The 23,244-nt window shown below is 38.9% G+C and overlaps 4 protein-coding genes across 13 annotated transcripts in view; 2 read left to right on the top strand and 2 right to left on the bottom strand.

Annotated features, from left to right (window-relative positions):
* LOC110837078 (uncharacterized) overlaps positions 1-5,953 on the top strand; it is a 47,277-nt gene extending 41,324 nt beyond the window's left edge. For all 6 annotated transcript variants that reach the window (XM_087349956.1, XM_087349955.1, XM_087349954.1 and 3 more), the window contains 4 exons: positions 394-593; positions 1,840-1,974; positions 2,688-2,915; positions 5,595-5,953. In XM_087349956.1, coding sequence (XP_087206082.1) covers positions 394-593; positions 1,840-1,974; positions 2,688-2,915; positions 5,595-5,867 — 836 coding nt within the window. In that variant the 3' untranslated portion in view covers positions 5,868-5,953. The remainder of the gene's footprint in view (positions 1-393; positions 594-1,839; positions 1,975-2,687; positions 2,916-5,594) is intronic.
* The window catches only part of LOC110837096 (uncharacterized), an 88,852-nt gene extending 79,221 nt beyond the window's left edge, over positions 1-9,631 (bottom strand). Inside the window, exon 1 of the mRNA XM_022078919.2 lies at positions 9,511-9,631. The gene's annotated coding sequence lies outside the window, so the exon portion shown is untranslated. The remainder of the gene's footprint in view (positions 1-9,510) is intronic.
* A 3,630-nt stretch (positions 9,632-13,261) lies between these two features.
* On the top strand, positions 13,262-20,557 carry LOC110837097 (protein odr-4 homolog). The gene is made up of 9 exons (XM_022078924.2): positions 13,262-13,491; positions 13,999-14,169; positions 14,881-15,086; positions 15,173-15,347; positions 16,332-16,508; positions 17,075-17,200; positions 18,548-18,638; positions 19,633-19,815; positions 20,310-20,557. The coding sequence occupies exons 1-9, from the start codon at positions 13,396-13,398 to the stop codon at positions 20,483-20,485; spliced, it is 1,401 nt and encodes a 466-aa protein (XP_021934616.1). The 5' UTR covers positions 13,262-13,395; the 3' UTR covers positions 20,486-20,557.
* Positions 20,558-22,514: 1,957 nt separating this feature from the next.
* Positions 22,515-23,244, bottom strand: part of nudC (nuclear distribution C, dynein complex regulator) — a 63,382-nt gene continuing 62,652 nt past the window's right edge. For all 5 annotated transcript variants that reach the window (XM_087349962.1, XM_087349961.1, XM_087349963.1 and 2 more), the window contains one exon: positions 22,515-23,244. This exon is cut by the window's right edge and continues 124 nt beyond it. The gene's annotated coding sequence lies outside the window, so the exon portion shown is untranslated.

Below are 23,244 nucleotides of genomic sequence, written 5' to 3'. Positions count from 1 at the left end.
TATGGATGTAGGCCGCACCCCCTATCGGCAGAAGCTCGTACTACATCCGGTTCGCCCTCTATTGACACAGTCTTGAAACTTTCCGATCGCACCTCGGACGTGTACAAATATGGAAAAGCGATCCAAGTTCCATTTTGTTCATCCAAAACCCACACGAACTGCCCTGGTTGTGAACCTGGGTCTTTACGGTGAAAAGCCGACGATTAAAGAAAGAGTCTCTGCTACGTCACGACCAAATGATGAAATAAACTCAGAGCAAAAAATATTAGTGGTTTTAAACGAGATAACTCGGTTGTAACATGGAAAGAGTTAAAGCAATATGGCGTGAGCTGAGATAGGAACTGCGAGGAACGGATTATATTCCGTGCTCATAGACCGCCTTGTGTTGTCCAGCTGATGTTGACAGTGAGGACGACGCTGGCGTCTGGAGCCGTGGAAGCAACAGGGTCGACGCGGGCTACGGTCATCACCGGAGGTTTGAGTGTGGACTTGTGAACCACACGGGGTCACGGCCCTTACTGAAGATCATCGGCGGACATCCGGCTCAGAAGGGCCAGTGGCCGTGGCAGGTGGCTATCCTCAACAGGTTCAAGGTTAGGTCTGACGTCTTCATAGCGGTTAAGACTTGAACTCTAATCTTCTTCGCTGAGGATGGAGAAGATGTGTTCTTCCAAGACGAAGCATAGTGTTTCGTAATACAATTCGAAAGAAATAAGCATGACGGAAAAATGAAATGTAAACGGCCTGTGCTCGACATAACCTTGGGCCAACATCGACGAAAATCTTGTTATCAGTTTAACGTAATCTAACACATCCTAAACCTAACCAAACATAACGCAACCTAACGTAACCTAATCCGACCTAAAGTTACCCAACCTAACCTAACCCAACCTAACCTAACCTACACAAAATTGACATATGCCTGAGGAAAAACGTCCCTGAAACATCATAACATAACCTAACACTTCCTAAACCTAACCAAACATAACGCAACCTAACCTAATCCGACCTAAAGTTACCTAACCTAACCTAACCGAAACTAGGCTAACCCAACCAACGCAACCTACCAAACCCAACATAACCACTGGGTTGATATTGTTGTGACCTTAGCATGACCTTGACTTATCCGTGACCTCAACTTGACATGAGTATGGTGATTACAGGTCGTCAGAAAAAATGTTGAGTAATATGACCTTAAAAATATTCAAGGTCTCTATTCCGCAAACCCTTGGGCTGGTATTGTCGTGAACTTGGCATGACCTTTACCTATCCGTGACCTTAAATATACATTAGTATGGTTACTCACGTAACTACAGTTCTGCACAAATAAGCGTAAGGAAAAGATTGATTTGAAATGACCTTGAAAATCTTAAACTCGTTTATTCGGCAAACCCTTGGCCCAATATTGTAGTTACCTTGACATGACTTTGACCTATCCGTGACCTCGACGTGACATGAGTATGACCATTCAGAGACCTACCGTTCGGCAGAAATAAGCATGACAACATAATCACATGGTTAACCAATTTCGAGAAGCTGGTCGAAGGAATTCTCTGATTTGTATGAAATCCTAAGTTCACCTATCCATCGCTCGGGTGACGTTAGAACCGCGTTCTATAGAGTTAATATCCTTTCCGATAAACGTGTCTGGTAAAAAAGAATTATACTTTTTACGCAGGATAATTCCAGAATAATTACTGGCTACTGGTTAGTCGACCAGGGGCAGGGACTTTCCTTTACTGTGAGTGAGTTCGAGGCCGTTTCATTGGGGCTAAAGTAGATGGAGCGTACCTCAGGGCGCACAGATTAATTTTGTAATTATACGGTGTGAAATTGCAGGATGCGTTCTGCGGGGGAACGCTGATCGACCCCCACTGGGTCCTGACAGCCGCCCACTGCGTCAGAAAACGTCTCTACGTCAGGATGGGCGAACACAACCTAGACGAAAATGAAGGCACCGAACTGGAGTTCCGGGTAAGAAAGATTAACCTCCGGCTAGTAGTCTTCAGTCTTGTGACCAAGTTTACAAATGTTGGTTTATTTTCAAACCGTTGGTGGGTTGTTATGAACTCTGGTCGACTCATGAAGGTCGATTTAGTCACGGATATCGAGTAGCGTGAAATTTCGATAACCGTATAAGGGAAAGTACGAAGGAAAAGGCTCACAGAGTATTTTACGGGACCACTTCGTATTTTTTTTTCAAGATGACATGAGAATTACCGTGGAAACCTTAGTTACGTAACTTGTCCAGACCTTAAATTACAAGAGGGGCTTTCTCGAATATGTAACATGAATTTATACGCGACTTATAGCGATAAGTTCAGTAAAAACGTCGGCCTACAGACGATTAAATTCCTGATTACGCTAGAAACCTAATATAGACGCTCGCGACTCGCAGGTTGCCGACCCCTGGTATAAACTGAATCACAAAGTGATAATGGCAAAATTTGTGGGGTTTAAAGCGTGTTTTTTTATTTAATGATTTGTAACATCGAAATTGTTTTGGCTAAAACAGACGTTTCGAGAGTTGATCGACTGTCATTACAATGAAAGATTTTTTAATTTTATTTTTTTAAAATTAGTGATGACTTTCGGAATCGAACCCGAATCTCTTTAGGTAGTGAAGTATCTTGGTAACTAGCTCCCGAAACGTCGTGGAATATTAACGTGTGACCCACGGCCTGTAGGTGGAGCGGGCTGTGACGCACCCTGGCTACGACGCCGATACGGTGGACAACGACGTGGCGCTGCTCAGGCTGCCCGCCGAGGTGCGTCCCGACAAATACTGGGGCTTCGCCTGCCTGCCCCGTTACAAACAGGAACTGCCACCCGCACAGCAGCTGTGTACGATCATTGGCTGGGGGAAAAGGCGCAGTGGAGACCCGTTCGGAACGGACGTCCTACACGAAGCGACGGTCGGTACAAATACACGACGAGCTCCAGGATGTCAGTATGAGTCACGGTGCGATGAACACGCGTCTGGAAATACTTCTGTAGAAATCTAAACGCAGTCGAAACACTTCAAGGTCATCCTCGTTAGCACGATACCGAAAATGGTTCGAGTGCGTTCGAACGCTCCAGATAAACTCATATTGACATCCAAAAGCTCCCCCATAATTTACGGCACATAATTTTAGAACACCCTGTATTTCTTAAAGATGTTTTATTTTAAAAATATGATCGAATGTGGCTCTATTTTGGAGTCATATTTTTAATGTGGGCTCGTAGAGGTTCTTCGTAGATGACAGGTCTTATTTACTTGTTGCTTATTTAACGACGCCATCAGAAGCTATTGACTGAGTTGGAAAGGATATCTTTCAGTAATTCCGCTGAATTTGCCTGAGGAAAACTACGAATAACCTATCAGGATAGGTGGTCTCTGTGTCGAGATTTGAAGCTGCGACCTCGTGAAAAGAAAGGACAGCGAATTTAAGGAAAGACGTTTAAGAGGGAAAGATAATATTAAAACGGAGCTTAAAAATTGGAGTGGGACGGGCTGAATTGGGTTCATCTGGCTTTAAATCGTCGTGTGGTGTGGAAAATCTTGAGTAGTTGAATGTTAAATGCTCAAGAAAGATCGAGTTACATGGAATTAGAATAAAATCTACGTATTTAACAACGCTGGTGTCGTATTCCATTGTAATATATTACATCATAATCAGTGGCTGCAAAAATGACATTTAAGAGCAGATTCGACTTTTCAAAATGAAATACGTGAGCAATTGTTTAAAAACCAAAGAATATCTCGATCACGAGTATCGAGCTGATTTAAGATTTTAAGTTATCAAGGCAGTAAACATTTTGATTGTCTGTGTTTTAAAACCGTGTAGTGTTACCAGAGCCAGCGACTGATTACTATAATGAGAGAAACCAATCAAATTCTCGTGCCCACAAGATACATCGTAAACCTTCCACCTACGTCTTGGTCTCCCAAATGCTCTCTTTTTCAAGACGTATTTTATTTATTTAGTGTTCTGTCTGACGACAGGTCCATATGAACAGGATCCTTCCATCCTTTTCTCGGACTGGGACCTGTTCATATACGTTCTTGGCAGATGATCCAGAAGTGGTTTGCCATTGCCTTCTTCTGTGTGTGAATGGAGTAATTGTTGGGATGCCACGGAGGAAAACTCCGTGTTGCCTAGACCACGGCCTTACCCAACACAAGTTATAAATTCGGGCACCGCCGGGAATCGAACCCGAGACCCCAGGATCACAAGGCCAGCGTTCTAACCGCTAGAATCTCGATTTTATAATTTACTTTCTTCAGGGACTTGTGGGATGTAACTGACATTAATTTGGATGCGTTAAGAAAGAAAATTACATTCTCTCCTTACTCCATTTTTACGCCCAAGATCGCCTTTGGCTTAACCTCAAATAGTTCGAGCATCAACGGCGTTTTAGACATTTGTCGAACTTTACGTGTTCAAACAATGACCTTGGTCTCACCAGTTGCAAGATTGTGCTCAGATAAATAATCCCTAGGGTTGCACGTTGTCTAATTCCTGGGAAATTGTGGAAGACAGACAGACAGAAACATGGATGGGTCCTTATAGTGTGACAGATTGACTGTCCTTTGTTTGTGGCAAAAATTTTAGCTTAATAAGATTGATGTGAGTCCAGAATCATTTTTCTTGAAGACGAACGAGTTAGCGCATAAGTAAAGTGTCTGATTCCCATTTGCAAGACACTGGATCGAATCCCTGACAATGCATAACGTTAGACCACGACTTTTCCGTTCCATGACAGTCTCAAGGCATCTTATTGCGTCATTCAATTACACGTAACCTCAATCACTGACGTCACGTCATAAAATAATCAAACAGACGAGGAAATGTCTGAATCTTGAGTATCTCATTTCAAATGCAAACGCCGAACCTAGTAGCAGATGGTAACATCACCCATTCTGATGCCCATATTACCCGTGGGTAGCTAATTTAGCCTAATTTTTAATTCATAAAGAAGTGACCTTGAGAAAGCTTTTCGTATAGATACCAAAATTGTAAGTTGACTAAGCTGAGAGTGTTTGAGAACAAAGTTTCAGTGGAATATCTGGACATTTGAGAGAGTACACAAGATTAGAGTGGAATATTTCATCACGAAAAACTTCGTAATTTATAATCTTCACCAAATATTATTTGGGTGGTCAGACAAACGAAGATGACGTCAGAGGGGACACAAGAATTGCTGGAAAACTTGAAGGGAAGAGACAATATTAAAGATTAGATGTGTAAAAGATGATAATATTAACAGGGTGAGAGGTTATAGTGGATTCGTCTGACTCAGGACACGGTTCAGTGACAGGTTGTTGTAAACATGGTAAAACATGGCTGTCTTTTGGAAGTACCTCTGAAACGTCGGTAAAATTTTACCGGGATTACACACCAGACGACAGCCTTCTTCATATTCATTGCCGTGAAAACCTGAAATCTCGCCATGGTAACGGATAATTTGAATTAATTGGCCAGTTAAGAGATCGTCTGGTTCTCAAGTTCCATGGACGCGGTCCGCTGTTGTTGTTTTTCTCTTAAGACACAGATTCGGCGTAATTCTGTAACAATTTATAATCTCCACGATCTGTGTTTGGTTTCAAGGTGCCGATTGTGGCCAGCAACGTTTGCAGACGAGTGTACATGGACTACCACATCACGGAAAACATGTTCTGTGCCGGGTACGAGAAGGGACGCAAGGACTCCTGCGCGGGCGACTCGGGAGGACCGCTCCTGTGCAAAGACGACAGGAACCGCTGGACCATTTTTGGAATAACGAGTTTCGGGGAAGGATGCGGGAAGAGGGGGAAATTCGGCATATACACGAAGTTGCCTAATTACGTGAAGTGGATACACTCTTGGATAAACAAAGTGTGACTCTTTAATGGTTTATAAATTTGAATGTAATAAATGCACGATACTGCCATCAACTATTACACTCAATAAAGATTTTTTTCTAAATATTTCGTGTTTTCAGTAGATCTTTCGAAACATTTTTAACTTCAATAAAAAAAATCGTCATATCACGCAGACCATATATGACATTACATGGCGGAAAAGATAAATTACGAAACACCTTTCTACGTAACACCTCACATAATCCTGTTCTCCTCTCTCAGTTAAAAATATTCCCCTCAGAATATTTTCATCACCTTCAAATTACATTCTTCCAGGATTCACATCCATGTAAATCTACAGGCGCACTTACAGTTTGTATTTATTTTAACCTCTGTTTTTCCATTTAAGAGACTTTAAGTCGAAGGATATCGATCTAAAAAGTTTGGTTTCGACCTCTCGTTCTTCGGGGCAGTGAAATGATCAACGAATATCATATTCTTGTGCAGTTACAATTCGGAAGTTTATTGGTGATGCAACTGGCCACATTTTCACAGACTAAGAATAACATTTCGCTTCTTTTAATTACGCTTTCTATAAATTGTAAGGATTTGAGATCAATTTTATCTGCGTTTATTTCAAAAAGTGCGTAAAATGAAGTCGAAAACTTCACGTGTATTCCTATGACTGAGTTTCATCAATTAAAAACATTTAGATCGGTCACATATAAACACGCATTCACACTCATAATCTCGGCGATATTTTATCAGATATTCAAATTCATTTAAGGCAAAGACAACTTATTTTTAAACACAAAAAGAGAAATTAGTACAGGGATTAACGTAAATACGACTGCGTGTGTTAATTCTATTGTACTAGACTCTGTGGGCACGTTAAGGAACTATCTTACTACACTCTGTGGGCACGTTAAGGAACTATCTTACTACACTCTGTGGGCACGTTAAGGAACTATCTTACTACACTCTGTGGGCACGTTAAGGAACTATCTTACTACACTCTGTGGGCACGTTAAGGAACTACCTTACTACACTCTGCGGGCACGTTAAGGAACTATCTTACTACACTCTGTGGGCACGTTAAGGAACTATCTTACTACACTCTGTGGGCACGTTAAGGAACTATCTTACTACACTCTGTGGGCACGTTAAGGAACTATCTTACTACACTCTGCGGGTACGTTAAGGAACTATCTTACTACACTCTGTGGGCACGTTAAGGAACTATCTTACTACACTCTGTGGGTACGTTAAGGAACTATCTTACTACACTCTGTGGGCACGTTAAGGAACAATCTTACTACACTGTGGGCACGTTAAGGAACTATCTTACTACACTCTGTGGGCACGTTAAGGAACTATCTTACTACACTCTGTGGGCACGTTAAGGAATTATCTATACGTTCATTTGTTTATCGGAAACTGATTGTTGAGAAAACACCATAAATTCAGAAAGCCTTGACTTTGTGTTGCAAATTGATTAACAAAACGAATGTACAGCGTATGAAATATGTTCAAATGTCTCCTTACGCTGTTTTTTAAAAATAATAGTCTGTTGTACGTGGGCATTACATTGTATACGGGCATTATATGTACAGACATTTTGGTATATAGTTGTCGTAACTAACACGCGAACATTTGTAATATATTTCATGATATGCATATTAATGTACTTAAATAAGAACAAGGTGTGTTTCACATTGTTACATGACTTTGGAACCTCGGTTTTATCCAAATATTATTTCCGACAATTGGTAAACAAGATATACTGTAACACGGAAGCAAATGTTAACACAGAGTATTCGAAAAGTCGAGCTAAGACAAGCATCGAAGCTGATAAACATGAATACGGCTAGGTCCAGAAGATTTTTGGAAATATTCTAAAGGTCACACGCCTTGTTGACCTGTATAAATATTGCATCAAGTCGTGATACCAATCGCTTGCTTACTCTTGGGTCGAAGGTCTGTTAGGTCCATTATCGGACGGCACGTGCTTCTAGCAAGAATAAACAGGTTATTACTACAGCCTTATGCAGCAATTATTCTTATAATAATTATTACTTTACTTGTAATAAATCGCCCATCACCAAAAATCACGCCGATATCGATGGCAATGCGAAAGTTTCATAAAGAATAACTGTTCAAAATTAAATTCTTAGGCTGCTAATCTTACAACGATCAGCGTGCATAATTACTGCTAACTTAACTGCTTCCTATGAATTTGGTAACGTAAGTAAGAGAAAAGACTATTTCATCAGTTGGTAATACTGGAGCACTCCGATAATTCTTACGCCCTCCGCTTTCAGCGTTTCGTCGCGCGCGCCATCTAGTTTTGCACTAGTCAACTCAGTAGAGTATCTAGGTGAGAAAACAGATTTGTATCAGCAATAAATGAACATCAGAATCAAAACAAAAGACTACGTTGGAAAATATCTATACTTTAACATTTTTTTTAAAGAAAAGATTTCATTATACTGTGGGCGGGAAATCATAAGATTAAGATTTATGAATATTTACGAAAACCGATTCGTAAGGACGTCTCCATATATACCAAGTAAAAAAAACGATAATGGGTTACGTCTGAAATCAGATATATTAACACATTGTTTCCGACGAAAAAATATTGAAACACCCTGTACGACAATAGTATTTTACGGGTAACGTTACTTTTAGAGAAGTAGAAAAAATTAAAAGATAGTCTACATAACAGGTTGTAATGCAAAATGTGGAAACAGTCCCAACCCTCTGAAACTTACATATGACGAAGCCAGTAAAATGTATCGTCATTATGGTATAAGGCGATCATAATGTTATGATCCTTTAGATTAAACTGTTTATTCTGCGATAATTGATAACAATGATGTTGCCCGCCGTTCGTTGTATAATAATAAGTTAATAATCAAGACAAAAGAAGTATTAACATTACGCACAATTTACGATGGCGCGGAAAACAAGAAATTTGTAGCCAGTTTATGAAAGCGATTCAAGGTTATACACATAGTCCATGCAAAACATACCAAACCTGTTTCCCCTGTTTCTACAAGAACATTACATTCGGTGAGAAATATCTGTAATAAAAGTTTCTATTGTTCATTAAAACTCTTATTCTACGTTAACCTCAAATTCAATTCAGTCTGAAACAAAACAAGGGTTGACTCTTTGCACGGAAATTTGGTGCATCGTGTGAAATGTGGACAAAATTTAAACTTTAAGAAACACAATTTCGATATTACTTCATTTAATGACAACATTATGATTATTCGTCGTAATATTTCTACCCCTAATTAATTATCTGAACCAGAGATCACGCATCTCAGTACCCCATTTCTCTGTTTTCATTACGAATGATTTGGAAAAGTCTGCAAAATGCAGTAAGTATAACAAAATAAAATTTATAGTATGTATTGGCACATCTCAAAGTTTAAATATTTAACAATTCGATTAGGAGTTTCACAACGTAATATGATTTCACGAAAGACGTACGTATTTATGATTAAATAATTGGCAATGTACTGTAGGCAAGATACGCAGTCACGCATTGCTTGTAGCTGCACGTACATTGTACTGCAGACAGACCACGAAAACATTAACCAAACTAAATAAATATACGTAATGTCTGGTTGCGTACTAAAAACCACCTGGCCCATATAACTAGAGAAGTAACTTACTTCAGGTGCTCTCCAGTCTCGTTCGGACCGAGTTGGCATCGTGGAAACCTGTTTCACTCACTCAGTACACACACTGTTCGAATCCTGGCTGTGGACTGACTTCACTGATCCACGTGGTTCGTGGCTCTTACCTGCCATGGCAGTGATTGGATACTTCCTTAACACTGCACGCAGGCGCCTTATACACTTTCAGATTCATAGTTTTCATTCATCTCAACCCTATTTAATTTAATGCTAAATAAACTCAGCAGTTGATACGTCACCTTCCTTTGCTGTTTTGTGAAGGCCTCGGTTATGCAGGGGTTTTCGTTTCTAGACATAGATCGAACCGGCGCACTGACGGTCCCAATGGATCATTCGCCATTATGCAACTGACGTCACAGAAAACTTGCAGAGTCGATAACTACTCTGCATTGCATTTGGCAGATATCGATTACAAAACTCGACCCGCTTACCATGTCTCTGGCTAGGTTATTTTCTTGTGGTTTTACATGGCTGTTACAAGAAGGTATTGGCAATGCATCGTCCACAAAACGCCCTATAATCTTTCTAATAGCCGGAGACTTTCAAAATCGATCGTGTAAAGGTTAACATGAATTTATATCCTTTCCTCTTCCCGAAAACGAAAACACAGTTGGCCTTGCAAGCATAGTGCAGCTTTTAAATCGATACAGCTGTCCAACAAATATAACCATTTTAATATTTACCATAATCTTTTATAACCTTAAACCACATCCATGTTACATTACGGAAGATTTGTAGTAGTAACACGAAGTTCTGCGTGAACTTCCGAGCACAATGTCTTATTTTATTACAATTTTATTTCATTGAACTTCAAGAAAGAAAATGAGTGCAACATTTATCAAGCATAAATTTAAATTCAAAGTACAGAATTTTGCATCGGAGTGCTACAAGACTCCCATACATTCATATTCATCTACTCACCCCAGTTTGAAATGGTCAGACGCTTCAGTACGTCAAGATATAAACATATTTCATGATTTCAGTTGTTTCTAAAGAAATCAAAGATTGAAAGGATGACTAGCACTGAAACGTCTCTTCAAACATACACACAAAATCAGTTCTTGGTCCTAAGAAGAATGAAATAATTGAGTAATTCTGGATATTACTTGGCGAACAACTTCGTACTGTTCACAGGTTACCTGATATTGTTAGGTTAGTTATATAGAGGCAGCTGCAAGAGAACATGTGTAGGATCAAGATGGAAGAAATGCATGCAGAATTCGGTGGAGAAACCTCTTGCAACATCTCCACTCATAAGATTAAAAGGTTTGAGGGAATTTCACTTTCATGGAAATCACACGAGAAAATTAAAATCACTTATTACAAAATATAACAATGGATCAAGATAAGTTCATAAACAAATATAACATTAAGATTAGTTAGGTTAGGTTGTCATTTATTGAAATAAAATATAATAACTTTCAAGTATATGTCATTTATCCACATACATTAACTTAACCTAACCTATTTTTAAAGCGATGTGTCCCGATAACCCACAAGTACCAATTAAACAATATAACCCACTTGAGTACGAAGTGGCAATGGACAGGTAGAACGTATGTGGAGGAGCCGACTTCTCGCTCAATCCCGTTATGCTCTTCACTGTCGATGTCTCATTCTGTTCACCACCTCCCACACAAGCAGTTCTGCTTAAGGCGTAAACACACTTTTCACAATTTTACTTAAATTTCGAAAGAATCAAGTAATCTAGAAAAAAGTGTCTCAAACTGTGCGGATGTTAAGATTGTATTTGATTTCCTTAGTAAATGTTACATGGCTAAGATACAGTTCAGAACAGAAACATTTATTTGTATTACTGGGATAAAACTGGCATCGAAGAATGGATGCCTCTTGATGACCTTGGAACTGTTCTTCCTTACACCCAAATGTTTCCTTGGTTATTTTTCTAACAAATTTCCATACATAATTAATATGTATTCATAATAAGTATAACCGAGATCAGTCAGTATTTTATATAATGTCTGATCAATGGCTAATTTACATGAAAGTCTCCAGCATGCATCTATATTAAGATGTTCAACTTTTCAGCATTTCACATCCCTCACATTCAATTTACGATAATCTTTCCTTATTTGGTTTTGATCATTGGCAGTTATCTACTTGCATTTCGCTTCCTATCCCAAGATTAATTTTCCACATGCTACACATCTATGCACAAGCTTAATAATATTAAAACAGACAGTTAACCATAAACTAATTTGTAATTAACTGTGTTCGAAGAAACCCGATGTTTAAAGAGAACACGTCTGTGGATCTCTTACAGCACATTAAGGCCTTACTTGAACAGATTCAAACGGAGCGCAGGCTAGGATACCAAAACTAAAACATTAAACTGCCTGCAACAAAACAAATTACATACAACACCTGAAATCAGTCATTTTAATTTCTTAATACTCTTATACATTCACAAGTTTCTAAGAAACACAAAATTTGTGGTGCAAGGAACAAAGGAAATATACAAGGAGAAATGGATGGAATAACACGAGAGATCGGAGAGTGGAAATAAGGACTGGCAGGGGCTGAGTGCTGTCCTGAAAAGGGCAGTGTAGTGGCCTAGTCAGTACTGGTACATCACATGCTTCCTAGGACCTTTGAGAGAGTGAATGAGGGGCTTCCATGACTGGCTCAGGCAAACAACAATACAGTACCATTATTTCATAATCACTCTGCTGAATATTGGCCAGGTGATTATACATTCCATTGTATTGTGTGTGCTTTTCTATTTATAAATTTATTAATCCCCCATGAAATCATTTTAACTATCCTGGATAAAATACACATTATCAGTTGATGAGAATTCCTGAATGTACTCTCCCACAGATATGTTTAGCAATATTTAAACCATAGAAATGGTCTTGGTCTCAATTGTGTACTGATTAATTATGGACTGTCATAACTGACAAAGTCTTTGTTTTTTATCTTTGTATACATTTGTATACTTTTAATAAAAACCACACAACAATCAACACACCCTTCTCTAGCAACCATCTGCACAACTACCAACATACTGACCTTTATTTCGTGATCCTAGTAATATTTGCTTAAGTAAATAATCTGTAAAGTTCCTCATTATGAAATTTTCTCCATCCTCCTGTTACCTTCTCCTTCCTGGACCCCAAATTTCCCCTCAGCACATTGTTCTGAAACACCATGAATCCATATATGATCCTCTCAGCAGGCATCAGCTCTCAAACTTTCAGAAATTAAATCACTATTTATGCACAGATGGTGATCAAGTGTTCAAGGTACTAACCTATATCACTGTAACTGTATCATGTCACCCCTCGAACTGGAGCAGGATGTCAAGCATAGAATGCAAGTCGACAGTGACCAAGTTACCTCAAAACACCTATGGCCAAAAATGTTCGAAATTTAGCCCCACAAGACATTTTCCTGCTTCTTCTGTAGAAATCTGTACGAACATGCCTCGATCTTCGGTCTCTTCCATCCTAAGAGTACAATTCTTCTTGCTATATTCTGTAACAGAGCTATCTCGTTTTTTACGGTTATGTGGTATACATAGATGGTATTTTTCGCCTAACCCAAATTAACCTATAGCACTTGTGAGAAAACGAAGCACCGTTCTATCCACAAAACATACAACACAATGTTTATTGTACCTAGCGAAACCTTGGAAATTTTTCTAACCTCACAGTTTGGCCTCGTCGAACCAAAAGATCATCAACACGTACGACCCATGATTTAATCAATCTTTGGTTTCTACAACCGTTGGTAGTGCACGTATTCAGTTATTATGGAAAGGGGAAGGAGACGGAGAGCAATAAACGATGTGACAGTGTGAAAATAAATCCGTATGTGGTATATTAATTCGAATACAAAATGGGGAGGATAGTGATAGCAGACGATAATTTGCTGCCTTATTTAATTCAGCTTGCAAAATCAGACTCATATGTGATTGGGTTGATTCTTGGCCAGGTGAGATAAATAAATGTGACCACAAGGTGGAGTTTTACCGTCAAACTTTTTATTTGGAAGTGCTTAATACCAAAGCATTCCAGATTTTTTTCAGCAACAATAAATACTAGCCGTATGTTAATCAGTTCGAACTACGTATAATATATCAATTGACAACGTTTCAAAAGTCAATTATCTGAAAACAACAATAAACAAAGAGAAGTGAATTTAGGGTTGGAAATGGTGTCGACGTTGGTCTAAGTTGTCATGTTGTTGGATTTGTAGGTAAATACCAAAGCTGTGAAAAACATAAATTTCCACCTACAGGATTAGTATCTTACACGTTGTGTTTCAGCCCAGAATATCAACATTGACACACTTGTAAAATCCTGAACATCAGAGTGTACAAAACAATTTTGCAGTTTGTTTTGTATGGGTCTTGAATGAGGTCTCATATTTTGAGGCAAGACATAAAATTCATGTGTTTGAAAATGCAATACATAGAATTATATATTCTTCACTTTTCAGAATGCAGATCAACGTGATTATGTGGTTCACCTGGCAAGAACAACATGTCTAGATTCTAAAGATGTGAAAGACGAAAGTGCAGCTCAGCCTCCAAGTAAAGCAGAACATCAGAAACCACTGAAGTCTGTGCAGGATATTCAAGAAATCTGGGTTGCGGACCATGCAAAACATGTTGGTATTCATATGAATTTATATAAGGGAGCTCTGCAACAGCAAGGAGCCTACAATGGTCAAGTGTTAATAAATATATGCATTAAAGATAATTAAACTAAAAATGAACAATGTAAACATTTTTCCACATAGAGAAAGTGCCTACAAAATAACACAATTTTTACTAAAAATGTCCAAAAATCTGCACAAACTTGTAGTAATTGCGTATTTAACTGAGGAACATATCTGAGTGCATTCACGTTGAGATTCTCACAACAGTGATGATGATGTCCTGGATTATGACACCGTATAAACTTGTAGGTAGATATCAGCGTTTCAGATAAATATGTGTCATGTCACATGCACCATCAGGGAGACTCCTCATTCCTCAACTATGATTGGCTTGCCCTTCCTCTGACCCTGCATTAACTCTCTACTTCCCATGACTGCCAGTTTAACCCCCTCTTAAGATGGATGCAACAGTTATCTTCGAAATATCAGTAAATTTCCACCAAACTTCATGCGTAACTTCCCAGAAGACAGCCATTGTCTTGGGAGTAGCATAATACTCATTTATATTTCTTTATAAATTGAAGCATTTAAGAAAAATTAATATGATTAAATTCTGAGCTGAAATTTTTTTGTTTTTACATAATGAATACTGTTTGTAAATACAATTTGCTATCCTTCGTCTGGGAAGGGCTGGAATACTAGTTTGGCTCGTTGTTACAGGTTACACGAATGTTGCCAGGAGGAATGTGGGTTCTGGGTATTTTCGTTGTCGGTCCAGGGGATGTTTTTGGAGACCCAAAGGCTGTGTATAAGTTACGTGCCGTTCTGCTTCATATCAAAAAGAATTTGTCAACCAGCCGCTATCTTCACGGAGACAGCCCAAGTACCGAGAAACTTGTTTTAAATTTATGCAGTACCACGAAAAGGTATAGCCGCATCTTCCGAGTACAAATCTGTGAAGCGGACGTACATAAATGAACACTTCCAGGTGAAATTTACATTTTATTTCCAGGTATATGTGCAAGTCAATTGACACCAAGAATTCGAGTAGTTCGGTTCACCCTGTAGAATGGAAGTTCCAGTCTAAGGCTACCAGATGGCACCAGTTAGACTGTCACATTAATTTAGATCAAGTATTTCCAATCAGCCTGGACAAACAAACACAATCACTGAGAAGTAATCTGCAGGTAAACTACTTATATTATATATTATGTATTTTAAATGTATTGAAGGTCTGCTACTATGTCCGCAGTAAGGAGTAATGATGATAAAATACAAAGTGGTCATTGAACCAGAGGAAAAGGCTCAATTCTGAAAGTTTGTGACGACGGTGCGTTGAAGCGGACTATTTTCTGGACATTATCCATCGTCCAAGACTAAATAAGACCAACGAAAGGCTGACAAAGAGTTAAAAAAACTACCCGACAGTTTTCATTTATATAGTGAAAGCAAATAATAATGAGCCTTAAGATGACACCTGTCACGGGTATAAATGTGTGATTCAAAATGCGATTTGTATTGTATATAACATATTTTTCTTCTCATTTAAGTTTGTAATCTCCACAACAGCGGACTATTTATCTAACGGAGTGACATGGAAACATGAGCCGGGATTGCCGTCAGTATAGGTATGGGCTGGACTACCGGGGTTCGATCCCCGACGGGGGCAAAGGATTTCTCCTTTGTTCTGTGTTTAGACCAGCTCTGGGGCCCGCCCAGCCTCCTATCCAATGGGTCCCGGGGGTTCTTTTCTGGGGGTAAAGCGCGGCCAGGGCGTGATGCTGACCACACCCCCATCTAGTGCCGAGGTCAAGAAAGAGTAGGAGCTATACCTCCACTCACCCCAAGCGACCTACTCGGCGTGTAGCGAGACGGCTTTAGTTTTCAGTGTATTCATCCATAGTTATTTGTCGCAGCGGTTTCTTGTGTCATCCGTTAGTAGCCGTCCCGTTGCAAGTTCTGTAATCATATGCCAACATTTACCAAATTTTCCGTAGAAATTTATCTGTTCTGAACCAAAAAGTAAGACTCGTTACATAAATTAAACTAGTATAGTCGAGGCAAATAAGTAAGATTTGAGGTTTTCAGGGCGGTGACTCCGAAGATGTCTTCTAGGTTGTGATGTGCGTAAGGTATAGAGCGCTCATTAATGATGATTATATTATGTTCAGGAAATCTTAGGAGCGTTGAGTGAGAATATAAAGTCAGCTGTCTGCATGTTTGATGGAGAGTTAAGAGATTCATCCAAGGCACTGGATGCACTTGGGAAGAAGAAACCGAAAGCCGGCAGTAAAGGTCCCAACAGTGGAGAAATAACAATGCTTACCGTCAGTTTGTACATTCCCTGCGTAAGTTTACTATCATTGGTTCCTTTAGTTTCAATGTAAGAATTCTAATCATATCCATATCAAACAAAACTGAATAATGCTTCAATCACACTTTCAGTTTGAATGGTTTTTAATTTATAAGTAGATGTCTGTAAAGTATAGTTTTTTTTTTTCCAGAGTTTCAATTTTTTTCCTGTGACTCAAACCTTAGATATAAATTAAATTAGGTTCTTGTAGGCCTTTTCCCCCCAGAAATATGTAAATATATTCATTATTTAAAAGCCAGAAATAGAAAATGTGGTGTCGAGCTGTAAATTTTATCAAGGAATCTACTAGTGCAAAGTTTATACACAGTTTGAGAGTTATGAATTTTGTACAAGTCTTTTAAAAGAAATTAAAAATAAATTTTTAAATACGTAGGCAATAAACATGTCCTAATAACAGATGATGGAAAATGAAACGTTACAAAACTTACAAACATAATTGATGATCAAATCATAATGAATATTTATCATCCCTTAAATGCTCCCAGTTTTAAAATGTTCTCTTCCAGTGTTCAACGTATTTTCTCAAACTTTCTTCCTCAGAATACTAGAACAGAAAAGGATAATGACATGCAGATTATTGAATGTTGTGGCGAGATGAACTTCCTTGGCATTCTGGCAAGCCGAGTGTTCCTGCATCAGAAAGCGACAATACAAGAAGCAGAGCAGGTAATGTGTAGGCTCATGAAAGTACAGAGTTCTCCCCGTGTAGTATAAATTTTTGAAGTCCAGGAACAGTTTCCATAAGATGTAGCCAAATTTTCATGTGTATTTCCATGACTAAATTACAATTTCCCATAAAAATAAACATTTGGGCATTGTCTGTAAATTTCATTCTCGTAACGTCACCTAGAATATGTAGCTGATCACTAGAACAAAATAAACTGTTAAAACGAAATATCTTTGTTTACCCATGTTTAAAGAAATTTCTTTCCCTTTGTGTGTGGATGGTCATCATCTGGATCATTATGCCATATAGTCTTGTAGCCTGAAGATGGAGGCAGTACATATCTTCTAAGGGTATACAGCATCACAACCCAGATGATTCGCAATTCACATTTTCATATCTGAGTATTTGTTAATAGAAGATGGCTGTCTTCTGGGTTGTTGCGCCGTGGTCTGGTACAAATGTTTCAGAGGTCCTTGCTGCCTCCATCATAATGGCGATCGCCCTGTTAATGGAGGCAGCAAGGACCTCTGAAACATTTGTACCAGACCACGGCGCAACAACCCAGAAGACAGCCATCTTTAGACTCACCGCCGTGAAAACCTGAAATCCTACGATTTATTAATAGTTTATGTATTAGTCCTCGCATGTATTTACTTAAGACAGTTAAGATTGTTAAGATTCGTTATACGCGCATGCGCAAGATTTCGCCGTGAGTGACGACCGATCCTAAAAGCATTCGTTCCACAACCACTGAACGAACAACAGATGACAGGCTTTCACGTGTTCTAATGGTTACAGCTTTAAGATTACCTCACAGAGGCACAGCGATTTAATCTAGAATATTATCGCAACACCCACAGAACACATTAGAGCTGTACAGTCCACATACCAGGAGAAAATCCCTGCTAGGAATTCGATATACGCGCATGCGCAAGATTTCGCGGTGAGTGACGACCCATCCTAAAAGCATTCGTTCCACAACCACTGAACGAACAACAGACGACAGGCTTTCATGTGTTTTAATTGGTACAGCTTTAAGATTACCTCACAGTGGCACAGCGATTTAATCTAGAATATTATCGCAACACCCACAGAACACATTAGAGGTGCGCTCACTACACGCTACTCTTAACTGCTTGATGTTTTCAGTCTGTGTGTAGTAGCGTAAAACTGTGTCATGTCACACTTCTCACCAATAGCAGCCCTCTAGTCCAGCTGATAAGTAACATTCCCAGAAACGATTTCCCCACGCAGGGCTTTTCTCCTGGTCTGTGGACAGTATTCACAATGTGGCTGAACATAAATTTATCATCAGGATTTTTAATATGGAAAATTTTGTTTTACAGGCAGTAAAACAAGATATTGTTCGCTCTCTTGCATCACGACTTGAATTGCACTGGGATTCCCTTATACAAGAGGAACACGAATCGCCCCAAGGTGTGTTATCTTGTAATCCAAAGTAACATCATCAATTATAAAGAAAACAAGGTGCTGGAAGAGGTATTATTAATCCTTCTGTATCACCTGCCTAAAAAACATATATGAACAGGTCCCAGTCCGAGAAAAGGATGGAAGGATCGTGTTCGTAATGTGTCGCCAACCTCCTGTAAAGGAGACGGCGTAATAAAGAAGATACTTCAATACTGGTTTGAATACTACACGTTTTAGAAAAATTTTAATTTACACCTCAAAAGCCCACAGCTTGGTCGTTTTCTGATGTACTGTGGCGGAATAGTGATGAAGAATAATAAATCCCTTTATCTGACGGTCCCTACGTAGTAGACATTTCTTTTGTTTTATCTCGTGACAAGAGGCTAAACTATTCTTTGAAGTTAGTAATTTTTAGAAGTTATATTGTGAAGCCGTAGACAACAGATGTTCAAATAAAAATGCCCTAACAATAATAACACGGTGTAACAAAAATGTATAAAATTCAGAACAATCCTTGTAATATTTGAAAATGATTAAAATAATCTCACCGGACTCATATCTCCTAATGAAGTATATCACAAAATAGCACTAAATTTAAAATATGATGAAAATGAGGGAATGTTTATTCCATTTTTAAATACGAGTTATCGTGTAGGTGGTGGCGATGATAATTCAACATTTTTTATGTATAACATGAATTGAGAAGCTTTGTGGTTCCTAATCAGTTACGAAAAGTCTTTAAATTCAACGATGTTAAGTACAGTACCTAACTTACAGCAACTTATATGCTTCATACTTTCCATAAAAATGGAAACGTTTACCAAATTTTCTGGATGGAGTGCAAAATGGTCAAATATCGAACCAGTAGTTGTGGACATCAAATAGAATAAAGATGGCACCATTTAATGAAATTTAACTTAGAGTTCTATAACCCCAATATACACCCCTCCCCCCCCCCAAAAAAAAAAAAAACTGCCAGACGTCTGCTTTATCATAACAGAGCGACTGACGCTGCATGAGCCACCAAGACGAGTCTTGGTGTCGCTGCCAGATAGCCAAGTTACCCTGTCTGATTATTTATTTCCTGGAGAAGGCCCCTCGGAAGCTCTAACGACACTTCAGGAGTTGCTAGACCTGCAGGTGGAAGAGTCAGACGTACAGACGGATCTAGAAGTGCAGGCAGGTTTGTACTAAAATGCTTTCTCTGTTACGAAATACCTTTTAAGGACCCTTAGTTCCACTTACTGGTACTGTTGACCTAAAATTATTTGAGAGTCAAACACCTTTCCGCGCTTTTACAGAATATATGCCATTAACGAGCTTCTTTGGTAGATACCACCCTATGATTTTGGAAGAAGTTTCAGACCCTTGAGAGGAAATTATTGACTCTACATGGTAATGCATCATTAATATTTATAATTGATTATTCTGCATTAGGTTTAGGTGTTTACATTTGCAGTTGACGTCATTTGTTAGCCCCAGAAAACATTAAATAATGCAAACTTTCTCAACACTTGTTTTCTAAAATCACTATTAATATTTAAAAGTACTGTGCTGAAAGTAAGACCCCCCACACGCTAAATGCAGCCCCTTGAAATAGATTTCCACGATCTAACCTGTCCACAAGTTGAAGTACAAACTTACCGAGTCTTCTGAACGCTTAACATTTATTTGTAGATCAAGCAGATTTCTACGCACTCGATGCTCAGCACGAAGGGGATGCTTCAGAAGATACGCTACCAGCGAACGCAAATACACAAAACATATTATTCACTGGATTGGCAATTGCAGCTCTTATACTGGCGGTGTCTGTCGCGGTCCAGTTCACTAGTTACACAGATAAAACAGAGTGATTTATATTCTTGGATGGTTAATTCAAATGTATTTCTGTATAAAACTGTTGAATAAATATATTTCTTTCACAATTCCACTTCTTTACTCATTCTGCACTTAATCTAGGCCATCCTGGAAACTTGAAAATGGCAGTCTGTCTAATTATATTACACATATGGAATAAAAATACCCTTACAGCAGCAATCAACATCAAAATATAGCTTAATGTGCAAAAAATAGTGAACACATCACCTACTGTCCACAGACCAGGAGAAAAGCCCTGCGGGGGGAAGTCGTTTCTGGTTGGTGCGGGGGGTATGTTTACTGCCTGGTGGACTAGAGGGCTGCTATTGGTGGGAAGTGTGACACGTCAGAGCTTTACGCTACTATACAGACTGAAAACATCAAGCAGTTAAGAGTAGCGTGTAGTGAGCGCACCTCTAATGTGTTCTGCAGGTGTTGCGATAATATTCTAGATTAAATCGCTGTGCCGCTGTGAGGTAATCTTAAAGCTGTACCCATCAGAACACATGAAAGCCTGTCGTCTGTTGTTCGTTCAGTGGTCGTGGAACGAATGCTTATAGGATCGGTTGTCACTCACGGCGAAATCTCGCGCATGTGCGTATATCGAATTCCTAGCAGGGATTTTCTCCTGGTCTGCGGACTGTATGTACCACACTGGTCCAAATATACAGTGCATTTTGCTATCTGCATTTTTGCTTACCTGCAGTCTTACTGCCATATCATGAGAAGCATCAATATCGTATCTGCAGTCTCTATTTTTACACAGCCTTCTATAACAAGTAACAGTTGACATTTTGTAAGCGGGAATGGCCTTCTTATCTTAGGCTATACTCATTCATTCAAATAAAAATGAGTACAAGGCTGTTATTATTATTATTATTAGTGTTCTGTCTGAGGACAGGTCCATATGAACAGGATCCTTCCATCCTTTTCTCGGACTGGGACCTGTTCATATACGTTCTTGGCAGATGATCCAGAAGTGGTTTGCCATTGCCTTCTTCTGTGTGTGAATGGAGTAATTGTTGGGATGCCACGGAGGAAAACTCCGTGTTGCCTAGACCACGGCCTTGCCCGACACAAGTTATAAATTCGGGCACCGCCGGGAATCGAACCCGAGACCCCAGGATTACAAGGCCAGCGTTCTAACCGCTAGACCACCTCATCTTATTATTATTTAGTGTTCTGTCTGACGACAGGTCCATATGAACAGGATCCTTCCATCCTTTTCTCGGACTGGGACCTGTTCATATACGTTCTTGGCAGATGATCCAGAAGTGGTTTGCCATTGCCTTCTTCTGTGTGTGAATGGAGTAATTGTTGGGATGCCACGGAGGAAAACTCCGAGTTGCCTAGACCACGGCCTTGCCCAACACAAGTTATAAATTCGGGCACCGCCGGGAATCGAACCCGAAACCCGAGGATTACAAGGCCAGCGTTCTAACCGCTAGACCACCGTGGCTGTACATTATTTAAATAACTTTATTTGAAGTGGGCACAAGTTAACTACTGATTCATATTGATAAGCGATCCTCTTAAATTTTGATATACCCGTAATTTCTTATCTACTTTTTGGTTGATTATAACATTATTTTCACGGTGCAGTTACAAGGATGCACATACTTATATATACATACAATATTGCTCCATTTAGGGATGTCTTGCAATAAAATAATTTTTGTTTGTAATTTGCTTACACAATTTTGGGTTTCACTGAAACAAATTCTAGAAGGGTTCATGATTTTTACGTGCATACTAAATGTTTCATTGTGAACTGTAAGTTGGGTGACAATGCCATGTTATTTTATATCCTACCCGACTTGACTTTCACAGAAGTACAATGAGAAATAAACTCATATTTTTGACAGCCCTGTCGACTTCAGTAGTTTTCAGTCATTGCTGTAAAGTTTAAAAAAAAATAATAATGAAAGTTAGGGATGAAAGGTATAATAAAGGACAGACTGGGGACAATCGCTTGTGGCGACGCGAGGGGGGGGGGGCGGGGGGATTCAAAATATGAAAAACTCATTTCCCTTAGTCTATCACTTTTTATAAAATAATAAAATAAACTTATCTGGACTCTGTCCTTCTTTCTTGTTAAAGACCTCAGCGAAATAAGACAAAGTAACAGAAAATATACACGTGAAAAAATTCAGAAGAAAAAAGGATTAAATTGGTAATCTAATTTTATGGTACTTTTTTTTTATAATCATTACATCAGCAGATGTACTTGTAGAAAGCATTAACCAAACGTCAGCTAACGCCAAAAAAATATCACATACATTATTCAATATCATAAAAATGACAGACACATAAATGGGTTAGAAATATTCAATTGTGAAATGCAGGAACACATTTTGTCCCAAATGTGATTAATATCCAGGAAATAATATTACAATTTTTAAGTGGCATTTGGCTGCTTCGTATCGTCGTCTTCTCGGTGAAATACAAGTGCGTTGCTATTTGTGAACGTTTAACTTGTTCTTTTGAATAACTAAGAGTTAAAAATGTGCTGTGTCTTTTGACAATAAGTTCATGAACTTCCAACAAATTTTCTCATCTCATTCACATTATTCCACACGAACATCGAACTCGAAATGAAGACTCGACATCTCTTTCTCTGCACAGGAATATCATCCGTCCAGATTACAAACCATATCAAAAGTGTTTAAAACTGTTAACGTCTGATGACAGATCGAAAATTAAATATTATACCTGCTGAGCAAAATGCTAACCTTACGTTATCTGAGATTAAACA

Source organism: Zootermopsis nevadensis, unplaced genomic scaffold, assembly GCF_977971745.1.
Source record: "Zootermopsis nevadensis isolate Lab colony 2312 unplaced genomic scaffold, Znev_1.0 Znev_ptg000016l, whole genome shotgun sequence".
NCBI classification, from domain to species: Eukaryota; Metazoa; Arthropoda; class Insecta; order Blattodea; family Termopsidae; genus Zootermopsis; species Zootermopsis nevadensis.
The sequence above is the reverse complement of the archived record's forward strand: the minus strand, read 5'-3'. Positions and strand labels throughout refer to the sequence as shown.

What these genes read in the sequence shown, in the direction of transcription:
- LOC110837097 (XM_022078924.2), top strand. Translation starts at nt 13,396, where the DNA reads ATGGGGAGGATAGTGATAGCAGACGATAATTTGCTGCCTTATTTAATT. An exon ending in TTGCGGACCATGCAAAACAT is followed by an intron (nt 14,170 to 14,880) that starts GTTGGTATTCAT and finishes TCGTTGTTACAG; the next exon opens with GTTACACGAATGTTGCCAGG. An exon ending in CAATACAAGAAGCAGAGCAG is followed by an intron (nt 17,201 to 18,547) that starts GTAATGTGTAGG and finishes TTTGTTTTACAG; the next exon opens with GCAGTAAAACAAGATATTGT.